The following is a 27,575-nucleotide window of genomic DNA, read 5'->3' on the forward strand; positions in this document are numbered from 1 at the left end:
ACTGCACTTGGAAAGAGACAGCAGAAGTTCTCTGATACAATACTGGGACATATGCAGGATGTATGTTATGTTAGTTATGCCCACAAACTCCACCAGTCATCAAAACTGCAGCCAAGGCAGGCCAGAGCAGTCACTCATGCCAGCAGTCACCACTACAGACAGGGCAGCACTCTCTGAACAGCCTCAGGACACTTGCTACGGAGGTTACCTCCCACCATCTTGTCCAAGACTGTCCATCCTAGTTATTCACAATAATGAAGGCTTTAGAGAAAGCACTAAAGTATTCCACAGGCTGGACTCTGCCTTAAGGGCTAGTATGTGACCAAACTGGGCCATCATGCATGACACCCCAAATCCCTGTGCAGTACACAAGGAATACCTGGTATCTCTGATTCAGACACCCAGCAGCAGCAATATGCAGTTACTTCATCTTGGATAAAAAAATAATACACATCATTTGGGAACAAGCTATCTTCCTTATCACCAAATAATCATAATTAATTTAACCACTATCATTACAGCTGAACTTTCTAGCCTAGTCTAATGAAGTCAGTCAATTCCTTCTGTGTACTTTTTTGGGATGTTTTCCTTCCTCTGTGGCTAATCTTTGAACATTTTTTTCTAAGCATTAATTCATACCTCCTTCCTGCTTACTGAAGATAAAATGTCATCTGTGCAGGAGCTCATAATCAGCTGATTCTGACAAGTAGAGGATAAAGCACAAAAGGAAGAATATTGTTTTAAGGAGGGAGAAATCCAGATCTAACTACTGGGACTTTTGCCAGGGATTTCAGCGTGAACAGAATAGAGGCCTCATTGTTGACAGCAAAAATTGGACCCTGCTGCTTCTCAAGGTTTTATTTCCATGTAGCTTTTTAGCTGAAAAAGTGGTGAAGCACAGAGCAGTACAGCCTTATCTGTATTATCAAAGTAATGGGAGGGTGATACAGCTGAGGATATAGCAAAGACAGGGGAAAACCCCACCCACCAAACAAGTGCGAGCTGAGGTTCTGATTGCCTGGAGAATCATTTGCCATTTTGTTCAAGTTCCTAGAGAAAACATAGAAACTTTCTCCAGGCTCAAAATTTGAAGACACTCTTCACATACCTGTCAAGTCTCTGAAATCAAGCTGACACACGTTCAGCTCCTCCAAATACCAGACTCAATTATTACCCTTCACCCTTTTGGCTCATAAAACACTTTACATGGAATGGGGAGAGAACCCCAAGCACTGAGACCACAGAACAAAACCAGAGTCCTCTCATTTCACAACCTCCTTAACAAGAAGGGCTGGCTAAAAACCGGAATTATATAGAAGAAAATAAAACCAGCCCATCCTAATATTTTCATTTCCTCCTCACCTCAGATACCATTTCCCACAATATCCATCCTGATACATCCTTGAATTTACTCTCTCAGATGTCTGTTTTACAGAAGAGAAAATTATACACTAAAAATCCATGTGGCCCTTGCAAGACGGCACAGGAAACTGAAATCTAGAGTCTCCATTCCTTACCTAGGAACTTCACTTGAGTCCATTCTCACATTATACAGTCTAACAGGCTCTCTTATCCCAGGATCCCAGGGTCCAAATGCACCAGCTGCTCACCCTGCTTGTGAGATAACTAGCCAGAACTCTCAGCTCACTTTCCCTCATGGAGCAGCCTCACTTTTGCTGCTCCCAAACAGGCTGCAGAGGAAGAAAAAAGAAGCCACAGAACACCAGAAACAAAGAGCTGGAAACACACCTCTTATCTCCTTAGTGTATGGATCCTGCTTTATTTATCAGAAAGAGACAAGAACTCTGTCAACACTAAAACAAAGTGTTCTGTCTTCATCTGTTACTCTACAGCAAGAGGGAAGCAGACCAGATTTGCAACAGTGGCTCAAAACTGGCTAGTACAAGTGTAAATCCAATGGTGCATACTTAATGTTTGCATGTACAATTTTTCACTCAGTCACTCGATCCCTTCTGATCATTTCTGCTGGCGGAAAGGAAGGCTTGCCAGAGAGCAGCTTTCTGTGAAGTTATCTGCTATCCAGATATAGAACTGAAAGCCTTCAACAGAACCACAAGAGATTTACCTGCTCACAAGAATGACGTCTCAAGTTTACTCTGGGGAAGGGTCATTAACACCGAAAGGGAAATCACCTTGATAATTTACTAAAGCCAGACTAAAAATGGAGGTGTTGCAATGCATCAATTCCAAGCCCAGCTCAGGCAGCCCAACTGCCATCTTGTGGCTAACAAATCACACTGCTGCAGCCTTCCCACATTATTCCTTCATCATTTACTCCTTCATTATTTATTCCATACACGAATGGAATAAATCTGATGACAACACATCCCAGGAAGGAATAAGGAGCTATGATTCTCTAGAGTCCAAATATACCTTATAGATCAATGCTGCTAGAAGGGAAAAAGAAATTTAATTACCTCAAATCTTCAATTGTAGAGTGGTAGGAAGGGGAAGGGAAGCACCTAAGTTGGGGCAGGATTCATCTGCCTTCTGCACTATTCTGTAGGCTGTCCTATTACATATGGACTGATCTGACATAAGAAAACCAAATTAGTTATCTACATGGAAAAAAGTATCCTTTAAAAGTTTGGAGAAAATATTTCATTTGACAATTGGATCAAATATCTAGTGCTCTACACAATTCCAGAAATTAGGCAGTGAGGCAGTTAAGAAATATTTTTCAGCAGATTCTTGCATTCTTTTGTGGCCCCTTGGGTCAACCTCAACAACCATTTGAAAAGGTCAAGAGTGGCAGCTGAGACTATGAAGGAAGAACAATGAAATTTGCACAAGAACTTTGGATCTTCCTTCAAGTTTTCAGCCCATTTAGCACTTTCAGTAGATTCTGTTGCTGATGCACATATTGTCTTTCATGGTTTTTTACATTGACTTGATGCTGAAATGGTGGTTTGCTCATCCTGCTTCTGTGGAATGTGATGAATTTTCTACATTGGGTTGTGTAGAAGACATAATAAGAACCTGAGAGAAAATGATGAGTCTTGACCATGATGTCACTCATGGACAGGTCAGTAGAGGTGCAGAACTATATGAAAGACTGTATTAACAATATTCTACAGGTGACTAAATTACATGTTAGGTTTCTCTCAACTGTTGTCCCACCAAATGTTGGCTATGATTTGCTAATTAATCCCCTATTGCCAGAATCCCATTTAAAATTGAAGTATTTTGGTAAGCTGTAACAAAAGGTGTAGGAACATGATTTTTAGAAGGCGATAAATATCAACAAATAGAAGACTGCTTGAAAAATGCTTATGCTTAAAACATACTGAATATTGCACATATCCCTTTCAACTTTTATGGTCTAGTCAATGTATTATAATTGAGCTCTACTGAATTACTCTTCTAGTGGATAAATAAGTGTACATGCTGCACTATGAAGAGACATCATGTAATGTATACTAATTAAGCCATTATATCTGTAGAGAAGATCATATCTGAAATACCAAATTAGCAGGAATTAAGTATCTCAAAGGATTAATGAAATGTAATGGAGCCATTCACTTCCAGGTCAAGAGGCTCAATTTCAGCTTAGCTTAATAGTCATAATGAATTTATGTGCTAAAGAGAACAATTCTCTGCATCTATTAATAAATCAGGTTAAGAAACCCTGCCTTGTCCCAAGAACAGCAGACTTTGAGCAGCACAGCCAGAACAATGTAGCCAGGAATTATGCTAGGCCTACATTTGGCATGGAGCCTCACGATCCAGAAGATCAAACAGCACATTTACTGGATGCCTGCAGTTAAGAGTAGGCAGCAACGAGGGACACCAGAGACACTCAGTCAGTTCTCTTTACAGCTCTGCCAACACTTGCCAACCTCAGCAATAAAGTTATCACAGGCAGAACATTCAGCTCCACTTTTTATTTGACTAAGTCAAGAGTCCATTCTGCTTACCCTGATTATCAGCAGCCCTTGCTGCTTGTAGCAGAGGCACCTGCAGCACAAGAAAAATAGGGAGAGGGGGGCATGGAAAAGAAGAATTGTAGCCAACTTCTATGCAGTTATCTTACAGCTAATATGTGACAGTAAATGCACAACTAACCCTGATTTTGTAGTGGAATCACAAATTTGAGGTTAAGGCTTTTTTTTCTGAGATTAAACAACCACCATGTCAACAGATTCAGGCATCAGCTCTTTGGTGATGATGGGCAGTAAACAAATAACGCCTTTAAGAGAAAGTAGTTAAGAAATAAATGCATCAAGAACAAATAACTGTATCTTAGTGAAGTATGTGTAAAGAGACACATCCAACTGCTGCAGATACACACCAAAAGGTGACAGTCTGTACAAATTTATCACCCAAAGCCCTTCTCTTCCATTTGCTATAAGGACTCCGTCAGCATGCTGTAGTAAAGCTGAGGAATCATTCAGACCACCAGAGTTCTAGCCCCAGCTTTTCAACTGATCTTCTCTGAAGTTTTGCTAAAATCACCATCTTATTGAGCTTCAGTATCTCCAACAAAACTGTTAAAAGTTCACCCATGCTGATACTACAGAAAAAAACTTAATTAGTTTTTAAGAAGTGCTTCAAGTGACTTAGAAATGCTATGGACTGGAAACAAAGCAACCACAATGTACTGCAGACAGAAAACATCTTACCCTGCAACCTCTACTACCAACCATACTTCATGATCAACCTGCTCCCCCTTCGAAAGCTCCCAAGATCTGGTAAAACAAGGATTTTCAGCAGAGAGAATTCTGATGACACTAAAATAGCTTACAACAGGCTTTTATATTGGAAATAGCTTTTCAACCAGGGGTACTGAGATACCTACACCACACTGAGACAAAAAAGCTGTGGCAGCCTACACAATATATGAAAAAAGCATCAAGCTTGCAGGATTGTTCTCTTTAAATGACTACAAAGAGAATTCAAGAACAAAGAGCATTCTAACAGCTGTTTGCTTTACTTTCCTGTCACACATATCTTTCAAGTTTAAAAAACAACAACAACAACAAAAAGAGTAAATATGACAAACGAAAGCTAGAAGGAGCCATTTTTATCACAGGACTGCCTCATATGAACAGCCCCTACTTATGATATCTCTCAACTCTCCCACTACAGTGAATGCATTAGGAGATTTAGTGAAATTTATACTCTATTTTTAATCTTTCAACAAGAAGCTGTGAAGTGCAGCGTGCAGTATTGGAGGTGGACGTGCAGATGCATTTGATGCATATTTTACTGATCTATCTTAACCTTTTATTCACTTCAGCCACTGCTCTCCCTCTCGTATGACATGCATCTTTCAAGCACTTAGTTCCTTCAACAACACTTCTAGATCTATTTTTCTGTGACATACCAAGTTACACAACTCCAATTATAAGTTTCTAAAGATCATCAGGAGCTTGCAACCATTGTATTTTCCTAACAGATATATTTTGAAATTATAATAACTATTCTTAATCTATTATTATTGTATATATATAAAATTACATATAACATTAGATATACACACACAACCTGAAATTATTATATGTTCTTTAATTTTTAAAGTGCAATTTTTACTATGAATTCCCAAAGCATTGGAAAACAACATTTTTGTAATTTTTCTGTTCAAGAAAGAAAAAAGAAAATAATTTAGCAATATAGACAGATGTCATATATATATTATTTAGTAAGAATTAAAGTAAAAAGTACCCTCTAAGAGGCAGATGAACACAAGGCATTTTCTGTGTTGGACACAAGAGATGCAGAAAGAAGAAACCCCTCTCAAAGCACTTGATAAATATTAGGGATAATTCAGAAACACTGAAAATTTTCAACACTCCATTTTGGACTTCAAAACTATTGTATTTCAGTGTAGAGGCCTAACTTTTTGTTCATGTGTACTTTATATAAATACACATATGTATGTATGTGTGTGCATTGTAAGATTTGTAAGGAGAGAAATAAGTTTTAGTAAACCAAGGTAGCTGGAAAAAGTACATAAGGTCTTCGTTGGTCTAATATAAGCTCTTACATCTCCCTTGAAACCTTCTCTCTCACATCACCATGATGATGGTTACAAGACTATTTACATACAAACTAAAAAAAAAAATCTCCCTTGGTGAACCTAAAAATTTTATCCCCAGCATTTCACTGCAATACTTAAGCCACTTCATACAGACAGCAGAAATATGAAACTTCTGTAGTTTCAGACTTCATCTTAAATACTAGAAAAACTTTTCTGTTTCCCTTAGTCCTATACAGACACAAACATCAAGTTGCATGTCAAAGAGGAGCCCTAGATTAGAAAACAAGATTTGACACTGCAGAGAGAGAGGCAGTAGTGTTGTTTCTTGGTGCTGCAGTACAAAACTATAAGGTCCACAGGGAAATCTAAACAGTGTATTTTTCTGTTTACCTTCAGGTGACAATGTCCAAATGCTTTAACACATCACTGAACGGCTGTTAGAAAAACTCCTGTCACTAAGAATAAAAATAGATGGATGAATAATGGTCAGGCTGGACCTTCTGCCTCTTGCCAGGATTACTGAGCAGAGATTTAAAAACAGCTTGTGAGCAATATGCAGCCAATCTAGACCTCTATAATCAGATCTAGAATCATCAACATTACAGATACATCAACTTACCTCTGAATAGAGGCAAGTTAGGTAGTTGCTGGTGTTTCTCAAAGGACCCTGGTTCGTGAACTGAAGTCAGTAAAAGAATTACTTGTTTCACAAGTTTTTTTTCCAACTATATTCACTGAGAGCACTGAGTAGGTTATTTTTTCCTTCTGAAAAGCTTGCATTCTGATTTAATTGAAGCAATGTGATAAAGTCTGCCTCTCTTCATACTTAAAAATACAATACACTGTAAAATATTTGTAATGGTCTCTTTATGAAACAGATTTTTGTTTTAATACAAGTGACTATAAAAAAACCTAGCAGCAAGTACATCTTCATAGATAAAGGAACGGTATTTGCAATGTTTATTCCATTCACTGCTGCTTCTTTCTGTGTCTTGTTCCTGCAAGCTTGACATTTCAACATTTTCATAAATTGCAAAGCAAGGACAACTCAAAGAGTTGCAAACAAAGATTAACATGCTGGCTATGCTGACTAGTCCATCATGAAAGGCAGAGCTTTACCTATACTGTGCATATTAGTCTCCAGGGTATAAAATGTGTGGCTTCAGGGGGACTGTGGTCAGGGGGGGATGCTCAGCATTAGATGCCAGTTTCCTGAAGAAAAGTCACCTTTTAGGATAAGGTACAGCTGCAAAAGCTGTGCAGTCAAGAAATCTTGTTGCATGTCTACTATATATTTCCATGTCAGCAATCATTTCTATCCAAATGGATATATCCAAATCAAATGTCACTGCAGTAAAACTGCCCTCTGATGAGGCACCCTGACCATTTAAAAAAAGACAGGAGCCATCCTTGCAAAGCATTCTAGTGCTAGAAACTGGTTCTTACACAGTGGTTTCATTCAGAAGAGAGACTTCTCGAAGATTATTTAACTCCTTCTTTAAATGAACTTTGTGCAATCCTTTCAGGTTGCTTTGAAGAAAAATGTTGAATCAATCCATATTCTAAAATGCCTTAGAAAGAAGAAAAATCCCAGCAGTAAATCCACCTAATTAAGTGGGGGTGTATCAAGCCCATAGGCTATTACCGCATCTCAGCTTAATATTTTTAAACATTCTACATGTGGAACGGGCAGTGAGCTCTCCTCATTATTTCTCAAATGAAGCCAAGCAGATCTAACCCAAATTACAGCAAGATAAACCAGACAACTTAAGTGATGAAAACTGTACTTTTTCCTCTGCTTTAGGGACACTTCTGGCTCATCTGTCCTCTGATCAAGGTGAGCCTGATAAAGCTGAAAATTACACTGTGCAACTGGATTGTACCAGATTATCTTTCCCCTGAGAAGTGATTTATTTTAGTAACTCTTGATGAATAAGAAACTTCCTGCTCCAACACGCTGCTCTTCACCGTGTGGGCATGGCTCCTTATTGCCTTGAGTGACAGATCACATTAAAGAAACACAGAATATGAGCAGCTACATCTTCTTTATGGCTCAAAGACAAACTCAGGTTGTAAGACAGACCTTGAGGGACCGTAAGTTTCATAAAAAGTGAAAACTGTGATCATTAGTTTGTAGGTTTAACTGCAAAAGTTACTGGCATATCTTCCACTTTTTGAGTGTGAGGAAAATCCAGCTTTGGTTTTGAGAGATCTTGCTTTGTGGAATTTGGGGGTTCTTGATCTTTAGATGATTCCAGGAGATCTTGCATGGCAAGTTTGAAAACGAGGCGAGGATCTGGTCCAGAAAGAGATGGACAATTGCAGCTCTCTCTTATTTTAAGAGCCTGTGAATACATAGGAAAACAAATCAAGCTCATTCAAATAAGAAAAACAAAAAAAGGTTTCAGACAGTGGCTTTGGCTTTCCTATAAGCTCTACTTTTGCACACAAAGCTTGGTGAGTATAATGCTGAGTCTGAGCTGTTACTAAACAACTTTTCAACAGAAACCCAAGAATTCCTGAGAAGAAATGTGGCATAATGGTAAAACAAAGGAAAAAATTAAGAATGAAAATAATTTTCTCACAGACAGTCTCTCAAACATGGATAGTCTACAAGTTACAGCATAAATAAATAGGAAGTTCTGTAACTTTTTAATGTGATATAGCACATCAGTACCTTTTAATTTACATTCACATGGAAACTAAAATGACAGCACCAAGAAAAAAAGGGTGGTGAATAATGTAATTCTTGAGATATGTTCTATCATTGAAGTAACTACATAGAGTTGTCTAACTCAAAAAAAGTAGGGGAAAATCTCCATTAACATCCCAGACATTTAAGTGTTCAGCACAGAGGTCCAGATGGTTGACCAGTATAGTTAAGGTCCAGTTACATGAGATCATCTTCAAGAAGCATTTGAACACACAGCTTCCAAGTTTTCTCAGAAAATAATGTCTCTAGAATGTAAAAATTCATCTAGATAAAAGGATTAGCAGTAAAAGATCAAACTTTGTTACTCCTGCTGTCATTGTTTCCCTTCTAAAGATTAGAAAGTAGAGGCACAAAGGAGCCAAATAATTTCCCAGATAATCAAAACCCATTAGTGAAAGCACACTCCCCCCAGATCATCCTGTCCTGTGGGCAATCTGAGATAGGCATGACAATGGATGGATCTCACGTCTCCAAGGCACCGTGAAGAAATTGATCTAAAACTGTATAAAGTCAGCTGTTTTAGAAGATGCTTGATTTTCATTTTAACAAAGCTGAACATACCTTAATTATTCCATACAAACAGGCAGCTTGTTTTAGACCTAACAATGGATACCACACAACTAAGTCCATTGCAGTATGTTGCAAGTGGTTGTAGACAGACCTACTTGTATCCATGGGTTCTCCCCCAAGACCAATTTAAACTAATCAAAAAACCAAGATCTTATGTATCTTAAAGTAAGGTGTTCTATGTAGAATTTTAGAGGATTCTACATCTCTGCTAAGAACTATTTTTTAAGATTTGCAAAACGAAACACTAAGAAAACACCAAGTCAAAAATTAGCCTGATATTAATCTATAGTCACTGTGGAGCAGCCACTTTAACATCATGTTATTTTTATCTGGATCTCAATTAAGAACATAAAACTCTGGGTAGATTAATAACCAGCTTTATTTTTAATCATTTAATGGGAATATAAATTCAAATGTATATTTTACTCCACTTCCTAACTATGGATTCTTGAAAAGTAATGGCAGGACCTGTCCTGAGTTATATGCAACCAGGTGCCTCCTGATCAGTACTAGGGACTGCTGGCAAAAACCACAGGTTGATTCAGTCATTCTAGATGGATTAAAGAGGAGGAAGAAAGTGACACAGTTTTCATAGCAGTCCTAACACTGCACTTAAAAGCAGAGCATGAATTTTTATCTGCTTTATATACACTAGATTTGGCTGAAAAATCAAATATTCCAGTACATCTAGGCAAAAGTATTTGCTCATCATTTTGAAACAATTTGGCATTCTTTCACAGGAGACACTGGAAACATCTTACTACAGCAGATTTTAAAACAGACAAGTAAAGCTTCTTAACTGGCTTGTTTGTATAAGGAGGCACCGAAACATATTTCTCCCTAACCTTACTGCAATAACTGATATAGAGCTTGCTGTAAGTGGCTAGAAACAAACAGAATTTAAATTTAAGAACTGGTTTAGGAAAAAGACGCATTCCAGGAACGTAGCAAGAGTCTCTCCAGCTGTTTCTTGCTGAAATGCAACATTCAAATCACTGGATACACACGTCTGGATTAAGTAGGCAAATATTCCTCTTGTCTAACTTAAAAAAATATGAATAAAGTATTTCAGTATTTGATTTTTAACAGCATGACTGTACATGTAGTCACCAAATGTAACTGTACCACTGAACATTCTTCTGCTTCAGTGACCAATTAATTTCTAAACTGACATTTATGACAAACCAAGAGTTTTCTCATGTTCACTTCCAGAACATAAGCTGCTGTAAGACTGCATTAATGCCAAGCAGCATTATTCAAGGTAAACAGAAATATAAAGATTTAGGCTGTACTCTGGAAAGGGCAAAGTAATCCTCTTCTGAACTAATTTAGCAATTTTGTATCTCTGTTTTTCATGGCTACATAGTGCCTGGCCTATTTCCACAGTTTCACTTATCTAAAATATTAAACTCACAACAGCAAAGGTAAAGAACAATCGTTCTGTTCACGTTTTTACCCTGTGGATGTCTTTGCATTCTCGCTAGACGTAAAGTTGTCCAAGGGGGCAGAAGGCACATATTCAACAGCCTCAACTCACATGCCATTAAAAAGACTACAGTTATGAGAATGGAAAGCTATGTTGACATGCCACCTCACTGTTAGACAGCTATGAACACGTACTTCACGTGAAAGTAGCCTTTGTATGTGCATTTGTGACTACCACGCAATATCCAGTCCTAGTTAGAAAGCATCCTTTCCCTGGCTGGTGACTGCTGCTATTTTGTTTTGTGCAGTAGCTTTGTAGCAGCATTAAGATGCCAGTAACAGGCTGAGGAGCTTACAATGTAATTTTTTTCCTCAAAGATAAAACAGCCTAATATGGTCAGTTGTACTGTAGTTCTAAAATCACTGGCAACTTCAAGTCCAGGAATTTAATATTACTCAAGTAAATTGTTTTTTGACAGTTTGGGCAAGAGGACAAGTAAAAGCATAATCAATGAAGCACATGCATCTCAATATTTTAATAAGAATGTGTTTCATTGACTATTTTTACTGAAGAGTGTTCTCAATAAAGAAGATGGACAGATCTGAGACAAGTATAACTAGGTAAGAGTCAGTACACAGATTCACCTGGGAGCAGACAGCACTTTAATGCTGTTCTTTTCAGGTTAACTTTAGGAGAAAAGTACTGATGTTCAGAATAAAGACCACCTGCATGCTTACTGGTTCAGAAGACCTCAAGATATCAAACCCATTCTGAGTAGCAATTGGTGAAGCTGTTTTTACTATCAATACAATTGCAGCTACAGTGCTAGGAAGGGGGAAATGCGTAAGAATTAGGGAGCATCCTGTTGCTTCCATATAAATCCTACCAGCAGAGACAAATATAGAAAGAAGTAATTTTTAGCTCTCAGTATTAATCCTTCACCACTGTCACAGATACCAGGCTAAGTGCTGCATCTCGACCCCTTACAGCTTTTTGGAGTGCATCCTACCTCTCAGGCTGTCAGCTCTCTCACTATAAAAGTCACATCACTCTGTTGTCCACAAGCCAGGCCAAGGGTTAGAGTCTCTGGTGCATTAACTACAGTTACCTAGGCAGGGCTGACTTAGCTCTGGCCTTGCAACTGTGACAGAAACTAAGAAACAGCACAAGCTGGTAGGGGACAAAAAATGAATTAAAAAAAAAAATCAGAAACACTGAGTAGCAAAATGAATTACAATTATCTAGCTTAGGGAAGACAACAGGTTCCACAAATGAAATAATAGTAAAGAGATAATTAAAAGAACGTACAGATTTTTTTACTTGATGGAGAAAAAAAGCTACTTATATATAATGCTAATACTTTAAATCTTTCACTGCTTCTGTTGGCAGAGAAAGGAAAAATGGTGCCAAAATGTTTAACAACTTTATGGGAAGGATAGAAACACAAGTAATTTTTTTTTCTTCTTTAAGTTTTCACATTGATGGAGCTTAAGCACTATATTCCAGTAGTAGAACTATCTAAAGTGAGCTCAACATTATAAGTAAAGGGCAAATACACCAAAGAGTTTTTCCAAAGGAAGTGAAATAAATGTATCTTCAATATCCAAAAGGCAGAAAACTGACAAATAAGCAGTAACTACCCAAATAAATGTCTGGATTTGGCAAGAACAGGTCTTGCCAAAGTAAATTAATTAACTTTTTTTTGACAAGTTAACTGAACCAGCGGAAAAAAAGAGAAGTAGTAGAGGTGATATATCCCAACTTAGCATTCTTCTCAAAATTATCTCAACATGGCATCTCCACAAGAAAGAACAGGAATCAGGAGTCACAGTGAATTGAGAATGGAATCTGAGCCAACAACACAATGCCAAAAAAGCAAATGTCATGTCAAGATACATTTTTTGTGTCACAGGCAAGGCTCAGTAGATTACCTTCTGCTTTATTCAGTATAGCTGAGGCTCCAGTTGATGTACAGGGCTCTATTTCAACAGCATAATAGGAAAAAGGCAGACAAACTGTATCAACTTAGAGAACCTTAAAATAAAAGGTTTGGAAAGAAACTAGATCTTATAGCTTCTCTCTGGCACTAGACTTCCACAATTTTTCTCTCTAGAAAACTGGCAAGCATCCTTCCCATTACTATAAAATGATTTTAGGATTTATTTATCTTAAAATAAAAAGCATAGGCCTTCATCGAGCATCTCACCACCCTCTACCTAGGATTTCTAGAAGATTTCCATTTCTTATTTAACAGTATATTGTGTTTTCCTAGTTTACAATCCAATTCTCTCCCAGTCTGAGGGGGAAATCCTTTAAAAACTGGGTAAATATTTCTAGTTTTCTTCATTTCCTTTCCAGGATAGTACTACTTTCTAACTGCTTATAGCTCTCTCATTTACCAATTCCTCAGTTTGGCTGTAACTTCCAACTTGTTCAGAAAACCAGATGCAAGATCTTTAAAATTCATTTGACTTGCTCCCTGTCTCTTAATTATGTGAAAAGAGAATCCCTGAGATATTCCTGCTTTAATTTACATTTCCTGATTGAGACATGCTCTTTCATTACCTGAAGAAAAATTTCACTTGCAAGATGCAATCAAATAAAGTGAACTTGCTTAGAAGTCTGCAGAGAAAGATCTGTGTGGCCTAAGAAGCCAAAAAACTTGTTCCTATTTCATCCCAGCTACAGTAGCAGGTCTAATAATAGATATTGTATTGTCCTGAAAACCATTTCAGCTTTAAAACTATCAGCATATGAAACACAACACTTGGATGGATCTGAAACTGAGTCTTAAGCAGTACAGTCTCTTCAGAGAGAGATACTAGAGAAATAAAAAGGCCCTTTCCAAAATCTGGCTCTGAATATCTACTGGCCATTAACACATGGTAAGCATATTGTTCTAAAAGGTTTTAAGTATGTGAACAATGAAACAAAAAGGCACCATACTGAAGCTCCAGGGTTTCTTTTAAAAGCCCAATATCCAGCTTCAAGAAGGCAGTTCTCAAAGGAAGAAAAGTCAACACATCAGACAAGAAGCCTCCAACACCATGTTTGTTCCACTTTTGTAGTACCAATATCATTTATGTCTAGCAAAATTCTGTTAAAAACAGGAAGCTTTTGGCCACCTCCAAAGAATGTTTAAGGTAAAAGGCAAATGAAAACATCCCCTCAAACATCTTCTGGAAGAAAATTTCCTAGCCTACACTGCTCTGAGAAGTGAGAGTGGCTATAAAAAGATGAAGGTTGTTCCACCCACTAAACTGGAAGAGATAAGACAGAAATAACTGCCAGGTCTACACAGTTGCTCAGTTATTTAACTTATTTGCTCAGTCTTGGGGTAGAACGTAGGCAGTAATTTATTCTGTTCCCACTTCATAAGCCAGTCAATAACTACATGAAAATAAAGCATCCTGGACCCCTTATGTTCAATCTAACTAAAATTAAGGCTGCACAGCAAGTACCATCAAGTATCATCAGCTGTTCTGCTGTGTTAGAAAATCCATCAAAATAGTCTCTCAACCTGTTTTTGCAAAGTATAGAATTTGAGTATATAAATTTAAAGTATTCAGCCTAGCCAGTCTCCAACCTCCCACCCCTAATATGTTGATTTGATTTAAGCCATCCCTTAGGATACCTACTGCATTCCTCCTTAAAGTAATCATGAAAATCTTTTTCTCTCCTTGGAAATCAGCAAACACCTCAACATTTTAACACTCCCTCTCCCAATAAATCTTCAACTGTCTTTACTGTTTGAAATTGAGAAAGACTTAAACTGACTTGAGTGTTTAAAAAAAACAAGGAAGAAGAAGAAATCAGCAGTTGGTTATAAGAAAGGGAACTTCCAAACACAGTTTAGCTTGCTGGAAAACAGTGCTGCTGTGAAGTGCTTTAACATTTTATTTAAAAAAGAAAAGAACTTGGCAAAAACCAATCTTACTTTTCTGTAGTTAAAAACCCCCACTATTTAAGGAAACAGTAAACAAACCAAGATTACTAAACTTGGAACAGTTCTCTGTTCTTAAACTACCACCGAGTAGCACATCAAATTAAGATAATCCCCAAGTAGCTATCCACTTGGCATTCCTCTGAGAGGAAATCTGAAAGGAAAAAGAGAAAAGACAGCAGATTGATGGGCCACTGCAGGAATTATCTCAAGTTCCTTGCAGTGGGGTAAAATTTGTTCTCTAATGTGATGGAACAGAGATGAGAAGGAAAAAGCAGGCTGCAAAATCTACAGAGACCTATCATAACTAGGGCTATTAAGAAATCTTCTACTGGGGATTCTGACATTCTTCCGAGACACAGTTATTCGAGGTGTTTTCAATCCCATGTCACTGAGAGAGACAGGATAGGATGGAGCATTCCCTATTTGACAGCTGAGGGCTATCTACCAGAGCAGGAGAAGTCAAGACAGTTGAGAGATCCAACTTAAAAACTGGCTTCCAAAGTGGAAAAAGAATTAAAAAAAGGGAAAAAAAAAAAATTAAAAAGAATAGCTGAGACCTGTGACACTGTCACATCTGTACCAGGAATACCACTCAAAAACAAAAACACTACACTTTGCTCAGATGGCAGAGAAGAAAAAACAAACCTACAATATAATTAGATTTTACCTGTGCTATCCTCATTTTTCCTCATTTAATGAAATCTTTCAGATTGAGAGCTTTGTAACAGAAAATTTCTGTAAGGGTAAGATATGCACAAGGCTAAATGAGTAGATTGTGAATCAATACCAAAGTAGCTATTGAATCAATACCAAACTAATTCTGGCAACCTTCCTAAGAGAAAAAGACAACTCTGCTCACCTCTGGGATCAACCGGTCTAAGTGCTCTGCTCTGTTTTCATGAGAGGGGTGTGTGGAGAGCCACTCTGGTAGCTTGGGCTGCCCTTGAATGGTTTCTACTAACTCCATTTTTTGCCAAAATACACTGCTTGCTCGTACATCCACACAAGCCTGAAAACAGAAATTAATAAAACACTATAGTTTTAAAGTAATACAATACCTGTTCGAATGGATATTGAATCACAAAAGACAAATTTTACATCTCTAAAGCCTGTTTAGATGGTCCCCCTTATACCTGTCAGTAAAAGGCTCTAAAATATATAAATGCAGTAAAAAACCTCATTGAGATAAGACAATGGATTTGTGCCTCTTAAGGGCTATGCAATCCCACCAATCTTTAGAAATTTACACCTGATTTGCCTAATTCAGATGAAAAACAGATTCACAATTTCTGGCATGTACCTTTTCTTTTAGAAAAAACTCAGCTGCTTATTTTAAGTTACATTTGCTAGACATGGTACAGCAGCAGCAGAAGAACAAATTAATAATCACAGGTTTCGGCACATTTGCAGGAAGAAGTTTAGAGTAAAAAAGATGAAGTGAAAATAATTCATTAAATATCTCTAAAAATTAACAAAGGCTTTTCAGTAAGTGATTATACTGGTTTTTTTTAAGAGTCACATGTGGAATCCACAACAGATTAAAACTGTAATTATGCGGAATTTCAGTCTCTCTCCATTAGATTCAACCATTGAAACTCATGGAACACTAAATTTAAGAATGGCATTTGTGTATCACCAACAGACCCCTTAATATTTGCATTTAAGTAGAGGGGGAAAAAAGAACAATATTTCTTACATTAATTTTAATATGTTTAAGATTTTAAAAAAAGGAAGCACTCAAAAAACTTCTCCTCCCATCGCACCCCCCAAACAAAACACAGAAGTGATGCTTTATCCTTTGAATTTACTTCTTAAAATTATTCCTATAAAAAGATTATCTGCACAAGCAGGAAATGCTGAGATCCTACTTTCTTTCAGATATGGCCCTGTATCTTAGGTATCACAAAGCAGCAAGTACCTACACAGCAACTACATGTTTTCCATGGATTGTATTATTCCCTTGGGTGACTTTAAACTAGAAATGCAGTTTCAGTCCCAGAATTAAAGCTGATTTAAAAAACTCTTCCTTGAAGAAATAATAATAATAATAAAGAAAATTTTCTTTATGTAATATTAACACTAGATGGTGCTGCTCTCATAGTTATTTAACACTTCTCTAGTTCTACACGACTTTGCTAGAAAAGAGAATTATTTTAGTTTCTTTAATTTAGAATTAAAATATCCAGGACAAAAAAAATTACATTAAAAAAAAAAATGAAAAAAATGCTGAATAGTTTCTGACCAAATCTGTGTCTCGCTTTAGCAAAGCCACACTATTTTTATGGGTCTATTTAGACAAAATCTTTAAATACTACAACAATATTTATGTACTTCATAATTATCAGCAATCACAGAAAATCACAATATCAGAAAGTTCCCACATTTTACTGTATTGTTATGAGAATGAGTACTATAGATCAGAGCATTTTAGGTGCACTACAATGTAATAAAATATTTCTCAGAACTTCTCACAATAGATGGAAAATGAAACAGAAATCTAAAGGGCAACAGAAGTTCACTATTTGGCATTCTTCTCTTTATAAAACTGTAGCTTTTTCCTCTAATAGTAGTAAGCTACAGAGAAAGTGTACTGTGTAGTTATTAAAGAACAACTTTACAAACTTCAATTTTATTACAGACAATTTAGCCAGAATGACTTTGTCTTTCCCTACAAACAGTTGTATTTCCCATGACTTCTTTAATCTATACAACTTCAAAAAGTTGGGAACCCTCCCACACAGACTCTACCTCTGTATGAGGTCTGAAACTCCCTCTGATTGTAGCAGATACTGAAAAATGCCAGGTAAATTGCTAATAAAACAAAGCAGTTCTAGTTACCTTTGCTGCAAACTGAAGTCCCACTTTATCAGCTTCAGCCTCCAATGTTCTGCTGTAAGGTCTATCAAACATAAACTGCAAAGAAAAATATCAAAGCTTGATTTCTTGATTTTAAATGTGTATAAAGCTAGAGCATTGTAGTTATTTTTCTAACCTTCTCATAAGAAGGTTATCTATCATAAGAAGTTTTAGCTACCATGGTCACATTGCATGTGATCAGTATTAATTATCTTAATATAATCTTTAATTCCATTATATGTAAGCCATTGATCCTGTATTCAGTGGATATTAATTCAAAATATACATATTTTCATGGACTCTCTCATCAGCCAGTATCACAGCATTTTGCAGCAACCAAGGGGTCAATGCCAACTTCAAGGAATTGTTTCACTTCACTTGCATTGGCATTAAGGTTTTTGTATGTATGTAAAAAATTGGCTTTAAGAATTTTTACTGTATGTAAAAAATTCCAGTGGCTCTCTTAAAGTTTTAACTGTTTTAAAGCTGCTATAATCTATTTGGTATGGTAAACAGCTCACTATGTGGAATTTAACTATAAACATTTTCCTACAGAAATCACTCCCTTTTGACACGACTATTTTCAACAAAAGCTGCAAATTTTTCGTGAGAAATTAAGCTAGCAGACACAACACTGGCCAACTCCTCTCCCTTTTTTCTAGGGTATGACATTGTATTAATACACACTAAGAGACAGTGGTAGTTTTTTCAAACGACCGTTTAGTCAGAGAACTCGGGGTCTTCTGGCACACGTAATTCACACCACTTTGGGCAGCCTTGCCCTCGAGTGTTATCAGGTTACAGTAAATGTGGATCAGGACTTGCAAAGACAGCCTGATCATGCAGAGATAAGGAACACGTCCAAACGTTCAGGCCTGGGTATCGATTAGGAAATACCATCTGAAGAATGGGGATGTGCAAGATTAGTAGAGAAAGGAGGTTTTACCAGCGGGTTTTTTTTGCCTTTTGTTTGTTTGTTTGTTTGAGAAGCATGTCTTCCCCATACATTCCAGAGGAGGGGAAAAAAACAACAGAAATGAAGGGCACCAAAAAAAAGTGGTCCAATCCCTAGAGTACACAGGAAGATATCTGTATTTTTTGCTTTTTTCTAAAGTAGTACTAATAATTTTTCTTTACTAGGTCAAAAATAAAATCCAATCAAAAGCTGATTTTTTTTTTTTTTTCAAGCCAAATACACCCTTTTTAGGTATGTATAGACGAGGTCACTTTCTAAATTCTTTGCTTCCTTACAGACTTTAAACACTGCAATTATAAATTTATTTTTATTATCTTCCAAGGATAAAGTCATTATTTGACGTGGAATATAATTTCTGTTGCTTTGAAAAGTGCTCTGAGTCTACCAAAGCACATATATTCACTGAACGACAAAGATATCCTTGATGATGATCCTTGAGGTCCCTTCCAACCTGGCATTCTACATCCCTGACTCCCCTGTCGTGTATTCCTGAAGTACCGTTTCACAGTTAGACAGATAAACTATTTGTTTAGTTATTAAACATTTCTCAGATAGGGAAATTAAACTAGCAGCAGGCAACAGGACTACCCAAAGCACCAGCTGGAACAGAGGCTTGCACAAGCAGGCAGTTTTGTTTTCCTTCAGTTGCAAGCACTTGTGGTTTTATTCTCTGGGAAATTTACAACAATTTTAAATAAGAAGGAGTAGCATCCATCTCAAAAAAAAAGGTTTGTAGTAGTTTTAAGAACTTGGAAATTGATGTTCTGAATTCACATCTTAACAGACCATCTAGAAAGAGATATGTGACAGCAAGAAGATGGCAATAAAAAGATGAGCATTTAAACCTTTACTCCTTAAACAGTTTTATTTGCATTTACAGTTAAGCACTAGGCTATTACTGTTTGCCTCTACGTCTTTTTCAATACTGCCCACAAAAATATGGCTGTATTTCTAAAAAGAAACACAACACTACTGCAATTGGTGGCTCAGGACCTACCCATGCTGCAGACTGAGAAAGCAGGGATGGCATCCTGGAGAAACCATCACCCTACAACTGCTGTTACTGCCTTTACTTTTCCTCTAGGTATCTGCTACTTGCCAGTCACAGACAAGATACGAGCCTAAAGAGACTCTGATGTGATTCCATATAGGAATTTTTAAGTTAGATACAGCTTATCTGATGGTAGGGTTGCAGATTTGTTATGTTCTGATCGCTATCCAAATTGTATTGACAAAAGAGACACAAATGTGTCCTCTACAGTTTTTGAGAATTTTATATTTTTTCTTCAGATCTAAAATTGAAACTAAAGGATAATCTGAATCTCTTGGCAAACTCTGGGCTCTCTTTCACAGTGTGCTTCTAGCCAAGAAAGCCTCAGCAGTGGGCACATAAAAGGGTCTTGAGGCATCTAACATACAATACTATTCTTTTCCTACTGAAAAATGAATTTTAAAAAATATCTTTTGATAATGTGCTGGATTTAAAAATTAGGTTTTCAAAACCTTTGTCAGAAATTGGACAAAATAAAGAAGATTGATTTGATTTTTCAGATAATTTATCAGAGCTGTCTGTGTATGTTTAAGGAAGTTTCAGGTAAGCTGACTATCCAAAAACACCAGTTTCCACACGAAATACAAATCTGATGGTGGGAAGTGGACAAGAAAGGGAATATGAAGTATTGTATCTGTACATAAATGCTTTGCCAAGAAAGGCTGGACCAGATGATCCTTGAGGTCCCTTCCAACCTGGTTTTCTATGATTCTATGACACTAGTGTGTGGGACATGAGTAGAAACTCAGAGTCATGCAGAAAAATACCCAGGCTTTAGTTCCCATGTAAAGTAGCTGCTGCTGTAAAAACAAAGTCAACATGTTTCAGTTCAGAAATACATAAAGTCAACATGTTTCAGTTCAGAAATACATGACTAAAGAGCAGCCATAGGTGAACCACAAAAGAAAAGTGAACAACTTCTTAAGACAAGCAAACCCACTAGTAGCTTTGAAGAAAAAAAAGCAGAACTGGAACTAACATGCCGAAAGGCCTATGAAGAGTCACTGTAAACTACATATGGTCAATAATAAAAATAAACAGTAGTCAGTAGGGTAAAAAAGTTAAGCTTCTGAGGACATAAAAACAAACACCGCAACAGAAGCAAGTACTGCTATGTGCTTAAATAACCCTTTCATAGAGGGGGATGCTAACATTTTTTGAAGTAAATACAGTTGTGGAAGAAGCGTAAGAAAAATCAGCAAATGTTGATTGGAGGGCAAACAGAGACTGTACTCCTGGGTGACTAACAGAAACTCAAATTTCTATTCACCAACCAGGATGAAAGCTTTGCAAGTATTAATCACTTATTTAGTGTGCATGACATATAGGTATGTTTAATTTTAGTGAACCTGAGTTAGATCAGAGTTTTAAACCATGCAGAGTATCTCCTGTATGACATAACTTTTCTTTAGCACACCAGAACTATGAGCTTAAACCCAGATTCCATTTGCAATCTAAAGCACAACTCCAATCCACCATGCCAAAATTTCAGTTGCAGTTAGCCTAGAAGAGGAGAAAAGATGCTGACAAGAGTGAAATCTTGCTGTCTAAATTATGAGCAGTCTCAGGACTGATTCACGCTTTGCTTTTTCCAAAATCAGCTCTTCAAAATGATGGATAATATTCATCAATATACTGGATTCTTAGCTACTTGTATAAATATCAAAACTCTTCAGAGATAATTTATGTTCAGAATCCACACATCTACCCATTAGCATAAGAACCACCAAAACAGATTGGTTATGTTTAATTTTATGCTTGTGAGGAACCAGGGGAAATCTCAGGAAAAGCATCAAGGGAAGTCAAAGAAAACAAAGAACTCTTTCACTTAAATTCAGATTCAAGTTTTATGATGTAAGCAAAATTTCTTTTAAAAAAACCCACTTTGTAAAAAAAGAAATGGATCAGTAACTGTTCAGACGCAAAGAGTAAATTAGACTGCTGATGATAAATGGCACCACAAAGCCTCTGAAATTTACTTTATTGGAAAATATGCTGTCTGATAAGATTCTTTCAGTAAGCTTTCTCATAGCATGGTTTATACTCTAAGAGTGTTTAGATTCTCAATTTTCTTATCTTGGAAAGCATTCTTACCACTAACACCGCATTTAAAGAATTCTATATATTTTATTTGGTTTAGAAACAATTTAACAACTACTCAAAATAAAAACATGGCTTTTCAGCATATGCAACTTTAACAGGTGAGCTGCATTTCAAAAAGAAATCATCTAACTTAACTGGCAAGCAGATACTTGGAGCCTGTTCAGCTAAATCAAATTATTTAGGGAGCTCTAAAGTTCTTTGAAAGGACAAATGGATGTATGTATCACCTAAAGCAGATGCAGACTTATAAAACCATATTTAATTTAAAAACATACTCAAATATTACTTTTTGCTCATATTTCTCCTCTTCCCTTTTTCCCCAAACATACTATTTAGTGGTACTGTCTCTCCAAGATTAAATATTTTTCTATGACACTCAAGAATAATAACATGAAATGTCAGTCTTACCTCCTGCAACTTGCTCTGAATCCACTGGCCAACAACTGCCAAACTATCACGAGGACAGATGGCCCAAATCATAGTGAGAAAGATGAGTGATAGAAAATCCAAGAAGTGAACCAGGCTGGCTTTCTCTGCCTGCAAACAGAAACAGTCCCATTTGCATTCCTTACTGCCTGACTTTTCTTTAGAACTTAATAGAATTTGGAAACACTGTAACAATCACTACTTTTTTTTTTTTTCCCTGTACAGCCACAGGAACAGGGCAAACACAAGCTCTCCTGCTTGCACAAAAACACACAACTGGATACAAGACACTTTCACTCTACAATCTACACCAGCTGCAGAAATACAACTGGAAAAAAGTATATTTTGGCTTTCTCCCAGTTTGAGAGATTCAGAGCTTAAGATAAGACACTGGCAGCATTCAGGCAAAGTTCTTCAGTAAAAAGGCCATGAAACACCTCAGTTGGAAGGAAAAATCCATAAAAAGACCTAGAGGACTGTTCTCTTCATTAACTTTGGAAGAGACAGACATCATTTGGACAGCAACACTAATGGGATAAGGGGACACTAGACATAATATATCTATTTTTAAATTTCTGTTGCATTGCTTTAATTCTAGGAACTGAGAGATCCTTAAGAAAGAAACTGAAATTAAGCTGGTTTTTAAAGCTCTATTTGACATGCAACAAATTGATCTGAGCATTTACAAGCTGGATCCTACAAAGCTCTCTCTGTGCAAGGTGGGTGACACAAGCACCTTGCAGACAAGGCAAATTCTCATTATTCATAGAAATATTTTTTTATAAGTATAAAAAGTTACTTGGCTCAACTGAGCCAAAGCAACTATGATGTCAACTGCTTCTCATCCAAAATCATAGAAGACGCAGTAAAGCAATTTTCCTGTATTTCCACTGCCTTTATAATGTATTTACCCATTTCCATATAAGCTTTGAAATTTAACAGGATCTTTATGTTTACAAGCTTCTCATGTCTTCTCAAACTGATGGATAGGTAATTCAAACAATTTCTTAAAAGGACATGCACAGAAAGCAAAAAATTTGGAGACTAAGAAGTATTTTCTAGCAAATCACAATCTAGAACAATACGAGCCATATTTCTGTACCATCCTGTTTTTTCATAGTTTCCCCTAAAAAGCACAACAAATTTATTACATCCATTGTGTTCAAATGCAAGAACTACTGATTTCAACACTTCCCTGTCAGGAGATGGAAAAATTAAGTCTGTGAAAGCATTCATCTGTAAATGCAGAATCAACCTCTGGAGTTTGGCATTCTAAAACTGTGTGCTACTATAATAAAAATATCACGTATTTCAGAATAATTTATGAAAGTGTATCCACTTCTGCAGATAACAATGACTCTAAGAGTAAGAAACAAAGTTGCTGAGTGCCTCTAGTTCCTTATGCCTGCACCACAGGAGAGGCATCTCCAGACCCAGTTCTAAGTGATTGTTAATACTGAGCTACCATCCATCTGTACAGTTATGAAAAAAGCACTGGCAGACTTTGCGCTAACACTGACAACTGGAGGACTTCTCACAGTTATTAAGCACCACATAAGTAATAAGGATATACTACATCAGAAGACTTTCATTTCAAACTCAATTTTTCATTAATTAGAAAGAGTTAAACTGAGACTTCGGTTGGCAGTGTCAGGAGAAATATGAAAGTAATTAGAATTAATTTAAGAATCGTAGACAGCTTTCTTTAAATACTTACTGCATGTCCTAACACAGCATGAGCTATTTCATGTCCCAAAATGAAAGACAGTTGATGAATATCAGAAACTGTATCTAGCAATCCAGTGAAAACAAACACTTGACCATTCTGTAAACAAAAAAGAGTGAAAATTCATCAGAAGGCAAGTAACTAAAATGCTGTTTCAATATGACTAATAATTTTTACATTGGGTTCTACTTACTGGCAACACAAAAGCATTTACATCTGGTTCATCTACCACATGGATAACCCACTGGAGTGCTGAGACCTGTGGGATGTCCTTATTGCTTTCAGATATATGACCAACAACTGTCTCCACAAGCTGATGGAGTGCATCTGTCTCTGGTAACATGTTACTTTTGAATTGTTCCATCCACTGAAAAAAACAAAACGAAACAAAAAAAAGCATTGATTGCCAAGCAGAACAAATACACAGAAAATGACTAATTGCCAAACTAATTTAGTGGCTGCACACAACTTAGCTAAATCTAAGTTTCAATACATTTTTATTTCATATAGCCAAAGCCAATATATTAGAGTTCTGGCTTTTTGACCCACAATTTAAGGACCTGATAAACTTAAAAGGAAGTGACCACAGATCAAAAATAAGACAGTATAAACTTGGTCCTACAGCCCCCTATACCTGGCACACCTTTCTATTCCTTCCCAAGCTTCCAACTGAATTTATAGTTTTTCTGTATCTGTGTATTTCTGTTGTAATTTGTAAGATGTAGAAATGTATACCAAAGATGTAAGTTAAATATATCCTTGTACTTCTTCTGTTCTGTTCTTATCTAAAATTCTCTGTCAAACAGGAATACATTTTATACATGGTTTACCAAATTCCACTGGGTTTAGAACAGAAAGTCACAGAACCCAAAATTACAGAATTAGTGCAGTGGACAGTTTAAAAGAAAGCAATTAAAGAAAAATCAGCTGATCTAATTAAAAAAAAAGCAGAATTGGATGCAGGTGGAGAATATTACCTTACAAAGTGATAGCTTAGAAGAGAGGACCTTAAACAAGTGCCAAAGAATGTTCAAATCAGCAAAGAAAATGAATCAGATCTCAACATATACCCATTAGTTATGCTTTCATTGCTTCTATAGGGTTTTTATATTTCTTGTCATATTACAATAATGCAGTTAGAAATGTTTGCTACATACACGCAACATGCACTTTAACTGTCATGTGCCCCGAGTGGTTTCCTGATGAAAAGGGAACTTTTAATTTCAAAACTTATCAAGGACACCACAATAGTTTGTGACTAGTCGGAATTATTCTTTGAAATCTTACCATATCATATTCCATCTGTGATAGTTCCCTAAAATGCTCTTTTCCAAATGCCAACAGCCGAGGGCGTCCAGTGATGGGTGTCTCCTCCAAGTGAGTAAAATAAAACACAACAAATAAAACTCCTAAGCTACTGACACCCAGGAGTATCTTCCACTTATTTTTCCTTGCACTTTCTTTAATTACTTCCCGCTTATTAGGAGGAAGTGTCTTCCACCACTTTCTTATGCTCCTGTAAGATACAAACAGTGTCAACTTGGGATATAGCTAAAAAGGAGTTTGTTAGTGTCTGCCCCTGCTGTCTTCTCTATTACAGTCTCACCTCATGTAAGAGCTTATGGAAGGTTATACTGAAATTGGCTTCTACTTCATTCCATTTCTTCCCTCCCACAGAAGATGGAATGCCCTTTAGTGTCTTGGTTCACCCCTCCCTACCACATGTAAACGAGGAGAAGATAAACCTCTAATAATGGCAATAACTTCTTGTCAAGCAAACTGTCAGTCTAGCCCCGAGTCCCACAAAATATTGCAGAGAAACTACAATAAAACCACTACAAATACCCCACAAACTCACGCACACATCTTTGAATAATGGAGTCTTACACTGAGTGAGGAAGTAAGATAGTATTTTACCTGCCAAGAATGATAGCTAATAATTTCTGAGCTGGCTTAACAATGATCCAGAGAAGAGCAACTGGGGCAGCCTGACACGATGGTGATGTGTGAAAAGACCTGACGATCTGAGTGTTCCAAGCAGAAAAAGTATGTGGGAGCTGCCTGACTGAACTGATCTGGAGGGATGTGATCTTCTCCCCCAACGGCTGATGAGATTGGAAGAAAAATCTTCCCCAGTCACGGTGTGCATTCTTGTACGCTTCTGTATGTGGGACATTCAGAGGATCTCTCAGTCCTTGACAGATTAAATTTCTACAGGAGTCATGGCTTCCAGTCCAAAAATGGTTTCTAGTATTTCCACTCAAATCCAGCCTTTGGCATCTATACTGTGTGCAAGTGACTCGAGTTGGGCAACATCCCGCGTAAGACCTACAGATAGTGGTGCACTTCCCATGCTTGGTCAAAGAAGCCAAATGAAAGAAAATACAGTTCCTGCCCAGCAACTTCTGACCACAGAGGGCATTCATAACTTCTTTGGCTGGTTACCCTGAAACGAAGAAAAAAATAGCAGAGAGGTGTTAAGAAAACCACCCAAACATGAAACACTGAAACATTATTTCACCTGAACAGACAGTATCTCTCTGTCTGCCAACAGGTGCACCGCACAAAAAAGGTCACAGTTACAAATGAATCCTGTGGCAGTTTTAAGGTAGTGTGGAAAAGTCAATACCTTGCATCACTAGGTTAAAACAAAGTGTGATGATTTGTTTGTTTTTATTGCCACCCGATCAGAATCACTGCAGGCACCCTTCGTGGGAGACGTGTTCGCATCACCACCCCTCCCTGCCGGGCTCCCTGCCGGGCTCCCTGCCACAGGTGCCCCTCACGCACCCTGAGGTACTCCAGGCTCTCTGGAGCCTCTCGCTAGCCCGCTGGTCTCGAACGCGGGGTGCGCATCTGCTGCACCCGGCCTAGAAAAAAAACCCACGACCGAAGGCAGCGAAACCCAGCGCCCCGCAGCCAGCAGCCTCTTACTTACAGGGCAGGGAAACGGAAATGCCCCAGCACCGGCCGCCCCGCCCGAGGGGCCCCGCGGTGCCCACTGTCGGACAGAAGCCGCCGTTTCCCGCCTCGCCCCCCGTCCCTCCGGGCGAGGCCCGCCCCGCCCGCCCCAGGCCCCGCGCCCTCGGCTGCAGCCCCGGCTACCGCCCCGCCCGCCGGCAGCCCCCCCGGCCTCGCTGCTGGCGCGACTGTCGTGATATGAGCAGACGTGAGAGTGCGGGGAGGGGGGAAGAGAGAAAGACGTGTCACTCGGAGGAGCCCGCCCAGGACGAGGGGTCAGCAGCTCTGGCCGACGTCCTCGGGCCCGGCTCAAGGAAAGACCTCCTCCACCGGGCTCCCCCTCCCTACTCACCACCCCGGAAGGCGGAGGAGGAGAGCTCTAACCAAGCCGGCGCGGAGACGCCGCCGGTACCGGGCCGGGAGGAGGCCGGGCGGGCGGGCCGGGCCGGGCCGGGCCGGGCCCCGCTCCCCTCCCCTCCCCTCAGCCGGCAGCGGCCCCGCCCCGCGCGGCGCTTCGGGGGCCCCGCCTCCCGCCTCCCGCCCGGGCGCGCGAGCGGAGCGGGCGGCCGAGGCGCCCGCGGCCGCCATTTTGTGAGTCCGGCCTGGGCGGCGGGCGGGCTGCGTGAGGCGGCGCTGCGTGAGGCGCCGGGCCGCGCTGCTGCCTCCTCTGCTGCCGTTCCGCTGGCTTTAGCCACCGCGTTGTTGAAACAAAAATCCGGCGCTTCCAAAGCCCTTTGCTTTCTAACAGTCCTCAGCGAAGTGGGAGGCTGGGTGAGGCTGGGTGGGGATTCCGAGATCAAGACCCAGTAACAACCAACAA

The 27,575-nt window shown here is 38.4% G+C and overlaps 1 protein-coding gene across 2 annotated transcripts; it reads right to left on the reverse strand.

Annotated features, from left to right (window-relative positions):
- Positions 1 to 5,509: 5,509 nt before the first annotated feature.
- Positions 5,510 to 27,226, reverse strand: OMA1 (OMA1 zinc metallopeptidase). 2 transcript variants are annotated; one of them, XM_051625722.1, is made up of 9 exons: positions 27,108 to 27,226; positions 25,712 to 26,240; positions 25,082 to 25,310; positions 23,988 to 24,161; positions 23,786 to 23,893; positions 22,051 to 22,179; positions 17,495 to 17,569; positions 15,516 to 15,665; positions 5,510 to 8,346 (listed from the first exon to the last, which is right to left on the reverse strand). In XM_051625722.1, the coding sequence occupies exons 2-9, from the start codon at positions 26,218 to 26,220 to the stop codon at positions 8,128 to 8,130; spliced, it is 1,593 nt and encodes a 530-aa protein (XP_051481682.1). In that variant the 5' UTR covers positions 26,221 to 26,240; positions 27,108 to 27,226; the 3' UTR covers positions 5,510 to 8,127. The 2 variants fall into 2 exon arrangements, with proteins under 2 accessions (XP_051481682.1, XP_051481684.1); XM_051625724.1 differs by lacking the exon at positions 27,108 to 27,226 and adding an exon at positions 26,733 to 26,827.
- Positions 27,227 to 27,575: the final 349 nt, after the last annotated feature.

This window comes from Apus apus, chromosome 7 (assembly GCF_020740795.1).
Source record: "Apus apus isolate bApuApu2 chromosome 7, bApuApu2.pri.cur, whole genome shotgun sequence".
Taxonomy (NCBI): Eukaryota; Metazoa; Chordata; class Aves; order Apodiformes; family Apodidae; genus Apus; species Apus apus.